Consider the following 7,971-nt stretch of genomic DNA (forward strand, 5'->3'; position numbering starts at 1 on the left):
CTGCTTTATAACAAAGTGAATCAGCTATACGTATACATATATCCCCATATCTCCTCCCTCTTGTGTCTCCCTCCCACCCTCCCTATCCCACGCCTCTAGGTGGTCACAAAGCACCGAGCTGATCTCCCTATGCTATGCGGCTGCTTCCCACTAGCTATCTATTTTACATTTGGTAGTATATATAAGTCCATGCCACTCTCTCACTTCGCCCCAGCTTACCTTTCCCACTCCCCGTGTCCTCAAGTCCATTCTCCACGTCTGCGTCTTTATTCCTGTCCTGCCCCTAGGTTCTCCAGAACCAAGAGCTGCAGTTAATTTTTTTCTCCCAGTTTTATTGATATATAACTGACATATAGTACTGTACAAGTTTAAGGTGTGCAGCATAATGGTTTGACTTACATATGTCATGAAATGATTATTATGATAAGTAAGAATTGCAGGTATTTTTAAATGTTAGCTAATATACAAAACTTGTGAGAAGACAGGAAGAAAATTCACATCAATCATGTGCCAGGTTCTGTGATACGTGTTTTCACATTTATTATATGTAATATAATAAGCTATCACAACATCCCTGGTTTTGTCACCATTCAGCACTTAGTAAGTGCCAGAGGCTAGATTTGAACTCAGATCCAGTGGTCTACCCATAATATCCCCATATCTCCTCCCTCTTGTGTCTCCCTCCCACCCTCCCTATCCCACGCCTCTAGGTGGTCACAAAGCACCGAGCTGATCTCCCTATGCTATGCGGCTGCTTCCCACTAGCTATCTATTTTACATTTGGTAGTATATATAAGTCCATGCCACTCTCTCACTTCGTCCCAGCTTACCTTTCCCACTCCCCGTGTCCTCAAGTCCATTCTCCACGTCTGCGTCTTTATTCCTGTCCTGCCCCTAGGTTCTCCAGAACCAAGAGCTGCAGTTAATTTTTTTCTCCCAGTTTTATTGATATATAACTGACATATAGTACTGTACAAGTTTAAGGTGTGCAGCATAATGGTTTGACTTACATATGTCATGAAATGATTATTATGATAAGTAAGAATTGCAGGTATTTTTAAATGTTAGCTAATATACAAAACTTGTGAGAAGACAGGAAGAAAATTCACATCAATCATGTGCCAGGTTCTGTGATACGTGTTTTCACATTTATTATATGTAATATAATAAGCTATCACAACATCCCTGGTTTTGTCACCATTCAGCACTTAGTAAGTGCCAGAGGCTAGATTTGAACTCAGATACAGTGGTCTACCCAGTGGTCTACCCATATGCTCCACATTTGGTGATGTGCATGAAAGTGCTGGTTCTGTCCTGGGAAAAAAATGGCACTTGGAAAAGCTTCGTGGAGTGGAATATCATTTTTCACAGCACCAAAGAATCTCAACTAGGATAATGAGTACCTGTTGTTCTCATTACATGTTCGAGAACAGAGTATATTTCTGACAACTGAGTGTAGAAATGCTTGAGGTCTAGAATTTTTACTTGCAACAAAAATGGAAAATAAAAAATTAAGCCTGGGGCTTCCCTGGTGGCGCAGTGGTTGGGAGTCCGCCTGCCGTTGCAGGGGACACAGGTTCGTGCCCCGGTCCGGGAGGGCCCCGCGTGCCGCGGAGCGGCTGGGCCCGTGAGCCATGGCCGCTGGGCCTGCGTGTCCGGAGCCAGTGCTCTGCGAAGGGAGGGGCCGCAGCAGTGAGAGGCCCACGTACCGCAAAAAAAAAAAAAAAAAAATTAAGCCTGGTTTCACTGGTATATATATGGATGTTTTCAATTTGTGACTCATTGAGCTGTACATTTATGATTTTTGCATTTTTCTCTATGTATGTTATACTTCCATTTTCCAAAAGTTCATTTTTAAAAAGACCAAACAAAAAGTTATTATAGGAAAAACAGGGATGTTCCAAGTCTGCATAAACTAAGCAAGTCACACAACGACGCCCCCATTCTTTCTTCTTTAGTTATAAAAAATAAAGTTAATTGAATAAGTTGCCACTTTCTTCCAAGAGATGAGTTTCTATATCTTTACTTCGTCAGTACGTGGTTGAGTTTCTAAGTAAGGGCTTTTTGTCTCCCATCTCCAAGGTAAGAAGTTTAAAAAAAATGTTTCTTTCATTCCTGCATTTTAAAACAAATTTCCTATGATACCACAGAGCTTGCCAGTAACTCTCTCACAATCCTGCCTTTATTTGCATTATCTTGGAATGATTCACAGAAAACAAACACCTTGCCTTCCCTCAGGTTTGGCCGGGACAAATGAATCCATAAATGTTGTAAAACAGTAGAAAAGGATGTTGAAACATTTGTAGAATTTTTCAGGAAAATTAACATTAAGAAAGAAATTACTCCCTTTTACAGAAGAAAGAGTCATATTTTCATTTGGATATAATATTCATCCAGAATTTAACCCCTCATCTGGTTGACTATCCTGAAAACAAGGTATAATTGGTCAAATGGGAAACAGAGTGAAGGCATATATATGTATGATTATCCCCATTATAGACAAAACAAATTAAAGTATTACCCCAGTATGGACAGTGGATCTCATAAAGACTGTATCAAGTTTAAAATGAAATAAGTGTTAAACATTTTCTTTTAAAATTCAATTTATTGAAAGTCCAGAGATGGATGGAGAAGAGCCTACGTGGTAGTGCACAGTCCCTAAATTCATCTTGGGAAATATGGTCTCACCACATGTGTAAGCTGAATTATTCTCTACATTACTGCAGACTGCAGCCTAGTTTGATTAGCTTATTTCAATTATGTTCTTTTTTTCTACATGTTATTTTGAACATTTTCAAACCTACAGGAGAGTTTAGTACAGTGAACACCCAAAACCCCTCACATAAACTACCAATTGCTGACCTTTGCCATATTTCTGATGTGAGTGTGTGTGTGTGTGTGTGCACTGAACCAATTGAAATTAACTTGCTGGTATCACCCCTAAGTACTTTAACATATATCTCTTTAGAGCAAGGACATCCTCTTACATAACTACAATATCATCATTGCACTCAAGAAATTTAGCATTGGACTTCCCTGGTGATGCAGTGGTTAAGAATCCACCTTCCAATGCAGGGGACATGGGTTCGATCCCTGGTCTGGGAAGATCCCACATACCGTGGAGCAACTAAGCCTGTGTGCCACAACTACTGAGCCCGAGCGCCACAACTACTGAAGCCTGTGTGTTCTAGGGCTAGCATGCCGCAACTACTGAGCTCACGTGCTGCAACTACTGAAGCCCATGCGCCTAGAGCCTGTGCTCCGCAAAAAGAGAAGCCACTGCAATGAGAAGCCCACGCACCGCAAAGAACAGTAGCCCCCACTCGCCACAACTAGAGGAAGCCTGCATGCAGCAACGAAGACCCAACGCAGACAAAATAAATTTTTTAAAAATTAAAAAAAAAGAAATTTAGCATTGATAAATAACATCATCTAATATACAGTTCCTATATATAATATATGAATAATAATCATCATCAAATGTCCCCAATTATAGTAATAATCAATTTTTTTGAACAAAGGATCCAATCACATATCTTAAATATATCTTAATTTAGATCATTCTTCTTCTGTTCCTTTTTTTTCTTCTGCCTTTCATGGCATGGACATATTTTAGAGTTCAGGTCTGTTGTCTTGTAGCATGTCCTACAATCAAGATTTGTCTGATGGTTTTTTCATGATAGTTAAACGTGTTTATAGGAAAAAAAACCCACTACATGTGCATACTTGTATCCTGTTGTTTTTCCATATACATCCTATGTTTTCCCATTTCTGAGACTCTGCTCACATAGACCATCTCTTTAATAAATACCCTTCCCCTACCCTAGCTCTAGAAGGCCTGGTTTGAGGTTGAACTTTCTCTAGGGTGATCTCCCTGATGCCCTCCATCCTGAAGTAATCTTTGAATTTCTAGAATATGTTAGCTTTTTTCTTCTTATAGCATTTACATTTTTTAAAACTTTGTATTATTATTTTTATTCACATATCTTTAAACTTCTCCCCAATGAAAGCCACCTAAGGGAAGGTCTAATTTATCTTTGTGTCCTCCCTGGAATCTAGCACATGGTAGTTCACACAGTAGGCAATCAATATATACATTTGCTGAATAAATGGATGGATGAATAAATGAATGAAAATGCTATCTCTGGTTTCTGAGATACAGGGAGTTGGTTAAAAATTTAATAGTTTTTTAAAGGTTTACATAATTCCTTCATAAGTGTACTTTCTACACCCAGAATGGTCTACTTAATTTAAAAAATAACGTTTTAGTTTTAATAAAAATAAAACACGTATATTTTATGCCTTAGTATATATAGCTCTTTTAAAAATCAACTTGCTGGGACTTCCCTGGTGGTCCAGTGGCTGGGAGTCTGTGCTTCCAATGCAGGGGGCCAGGGCTCAATCCCTGGTCAGGGAACTAGATCCCACATGCTGCAACTAAGAGTTCGCAAGCTGCAACTAAAGATCCTGCATGCCCCAACGAGGATCCCGTGTGCCGTGGCTAAGACCCGGCGCAGCCAAATAAATAAATATATATATATATATTTTTTTTAAGTTTAAAAAAAAATTAAAATCAACTTGCTAAGCATTGAGGGAAGCCTTTCAGTCTGGAGAGTTTATTCTTTAGCTTTGAAAAATAGTCTTATATTGTTTCTTTGATAATTTCCTCTTTGCATATTTTCTGTTCTTTCTGGAATAAAGTCCTATAAGTCAGACTTTGAAACTTCTGGATTTTCTTCTAACCTATTATTGATCTTTTTAAATTTTGGAAACCATGTTTTTAATTTTCAAGAGTTCTGTTTTTGTTTTTTGAGTGGTTTTTAAATAGCATCCATTTCTTGTTTTATCATTGCAAATCTATATGGAAATATTAATTAGAACTTATTGAATATTTTCTTCTGTTCCCTGCATTACCTCTGTTAAATCTTTCTTAAAACCTTATTTTTATCTTGGTCTTTCATTATATTAGAGGCATGTTATATATTAAGTATGAAAACCTCTATGCACTGAAAGCTGACTGGGAACTCCATGTACATGAGTGAGGTTTGCCAACTGCCAGGTTGGCTATAGGTTAATTAAATGTTGAGTTAGGCATTATGAGGTGGAAACTCCCAACTGTCAAAACATGAAGGTCTCTTCTCTGACATCATACAATTTCTTTAGATAAGGCCCAGGACTTATTGAATATTTTCTTCTGTTCCCTGCATTACCTCTGTTAAAGCTTTCTTAAAACCTTATTTTTATCTTGGTCTTTCATTATATTAGAGGCATGTTATATATTAAGTATGAAAACCTCTATGCACTGAAAGCTGACTGGGAACTCCATGTACATGAGTGAGGTTTGCCAACTGCCAGGTTGGCTATAGGTTAATTAAATGTTGAGTTAGGCATTATGAGGTGGAAACTCCCAACTGTCAAAACATGAAGGTCTCTTCTCTGACATCATACAATTTCTTTAGATAAGGCCCAGGGTGTAACATCTCACTCTGAATTGTCACCCAGCAGAGGGGTAGGGGTGTGTGTGTTTGTGTGTGTGTGTGTGTGTGTGTGTGTGTGTTTCTGTTCCTTATTCAGACTTTCAGTTAACCCTGTTTTTAGTTGCTCATTTTGCTCCTTCCCTCTGTATCCTGTGTATCAGTACTCCAAGCCTCAGCTTTATCCTGCTGCATTAGTTACCATTCATCTTCTATCTATACTCCACGTTCCAGAATTTTGTTGAAATCTCTCACCCTCTGATGGACTCTCCTGCTCTAGATATGAGTTTATATGTTCTTTTTATTCCTTTACCATCATTTTGGTGGAGTCTTGAGAAGGAGAGCAGATAAATATATGTATTCATTTGCCACCTTTAATCAGACTGCTTAATTTTAAAAGTGTTTGTGTTACAAACTTCCCCCTCCTGTAAATTTGGTCTTGTGAATAGTGTAAATTTTCTATCTAGAAGATTAAAGAAGTAATTCTCTATATGATTATGGGAGTAAGGTTCAGATAACTTTGGATGGTTTAAAGTTTCCTATTGAGTAATCTGGAAAGTACTAAAGATACTGCTCAGGGCAGTGTGAAGTAAACTCTCTCTTCATGGCTTCAGAAGTCTGGTTACTTATTTACAACTGGGATAAGATAAATAGTCAAATAACCAGAGAATTTCTACAAACCACTTGTGAAGTTAAGTTTTTATCCCACTACCAAACCATGTACCCGTGCATATCCAAACCTTTGATTACCCTAGACTTCCAATATCTGGAAGAGAACAAGCTGCAGTGTCACACAGGCAGGCCCCTCCTAAGTCCTACTCACTTACAAAGAATTTCCCCTTTGAGCTTCTATGACACTGGCTGGTTACTCACATCGCTGATTCCTCAGGATTGGTTGGGACTGCAAATGAAACACTGTTTGCCCATAATCAAGTTGATAAGCTACAACATAAATGCACGCAAGTTCCTATTCTTAGACTATAACATGAAGCATCTGCTCTCTTCTTTCCTCTTAACATTTTCATGCAAGACCTGGAGAGGAAACACTGGCTCCAGCCAAAAGAAAAGGTCTTCAAAGAAAAAAAAAAAAAAGCCTAAAATGGGTCTATTGAATTCTAAAAACCCCAAAGCCAAGCAAGCCCAAATTCTTCTTCTGGGACTTGACGCTGCTGGGAAGTCTACTCTCCTTTACAAATTAAAGCTTGCTAAGGATACTGTGACCATCCCAACAGTAGGTTTCAACGTGGAGATGATTGAGTTGGAAAAGGGTGTTCCACTTACAGTCTGGGATGTTGGAGGACAGGAAAAAATGAGAACTGTGTGGGACCTCTACTGTGAGAACATCGATGGGCTGGTATATGTTGTGGACAGTACAGATACACAGCGACTGGAAGACTCCAGGCGAGAGTTGGAGCAGATTTTGAAGAATGAGCACATTAAAAATGTGCCTGTTATCCTGTTAGCCAACAAACAAGACGTGCCTGGTGCTCTGAGTGCCGAGGACATCACCAGAATGTTCAAAGTGAAGCAACTCTGCAGTGACCGGAACTGGTACGTGCAGCCCTGCTGTGCTGTCACCGGGGACGGGCTGATGGAGGGGTTCCAGAAGATAACTGGATTTGTGAAAAGCCACATGAAATCAAGAGGAGACATATTAGCATTCTTCAAGCAGAACTGAGGTCCAAGTGGGGAAAGAGATGCTGATGAAGTTGAAAGGGTAATTTTTTCTCCAGGCCAAGTGAGAAAGGCAAGTTGCCAAGTTGGCAAACTTTTCCTGAAATGTTATTTCACCTAAATTCCATTAAACAACTCAGAATAATATCTAGAAAATATTATTTGGGGCCAGGCACTTAAGCAAACTATGTAGCAATGATAATTGAGAATGAAAATTTTATAATTTTGTGCATGTTGGATGATTCAGAATAATCATATTTGAGACCAAATAAATTCTTGCCTTATTATTTTTATATGACCACTGGAACAAAGTTTAAGTAACAGAGTCAGAATTCTTCTGCTAATAGAGTCAGAATTCTTTCAGACTGTTTCCAGCTGTTACAGGTATTGAATTTCCACCATGCTCCTGTGTAATAGCTGGGTGGTGTAAAAAAACGAACTTTAAATTATGAAGAGGAAAATGTTTGATGTTAATATTTTGTAAATCCCTATCACCTGAATAAAGGGTTTTTGTTTTTGTTTTTTTCTGCATTCCTGCTAGCTTTTTGAAATCTATTGCTAGGAACTTCTTACAATGAGTCAGATAATGAACTCTAGGCTGTTAATTGCCCAGAGGCTGTGTTCTCCTATAGGGAGCAGAAGTTTGTATCTTAAATGCATCGTCCCTTAACATTTTCCCTATTTGATTTTAAAAAAACCTTCCTAGGACCTTGAAGGCATTATGTTAAGTGAAGTAAATCAGACAGAGAAAGATAAATACTGTATGATCTCATATGTGAAACCTAGAAAAGCAAAAAACAAAAACTAAATGCATAGAAAAGAG

The 7,971-nt window shown here is 38.5% G+C and overlaps 1 protein-coding gene across 1 annotated transcript; it reads left to right on the forward strand.

The window, feature by feature from the left end:
• The first annotated feature begins 6,171 nt into the window (after positions 1 to 6,171).
• ARL14 (ARF like GTPase 14) lies at positions 6,172 to 7,195 on the forward strand. Its single transcript, XM_007107678.2, has one exon. The coding sequence runs from the start codon at positions 6,193 to 6,195 to the stop codon at positions 7,150 to 7,152; it is 960 nt and encodes a 319-aa protein (XP_007107740.2). The 5' UTR covers positions 6,172 to 6,192; the 3' UTR covers positions 7,153 to 7,195.
• The last annotated feature ends 776 nt before the right edge of the window (positions 7,196 to 7,971 follow it).

Source organism: Physeter macrocephalus, chromosome 1 (genome assembly GCF_002837175.3).
Source record: "Physeter macrocephalus isolate SW-GA chromosome 1, ASM283717v5, whole genome shotgun sequence".
Taxonomy (NCBI): domain Eukaryota; kingdom Metazoa; phylum Chordata; class Mammalia; order Artiodactyla; family Physeteridae; genus Physeter; species Physeter macrocephalus.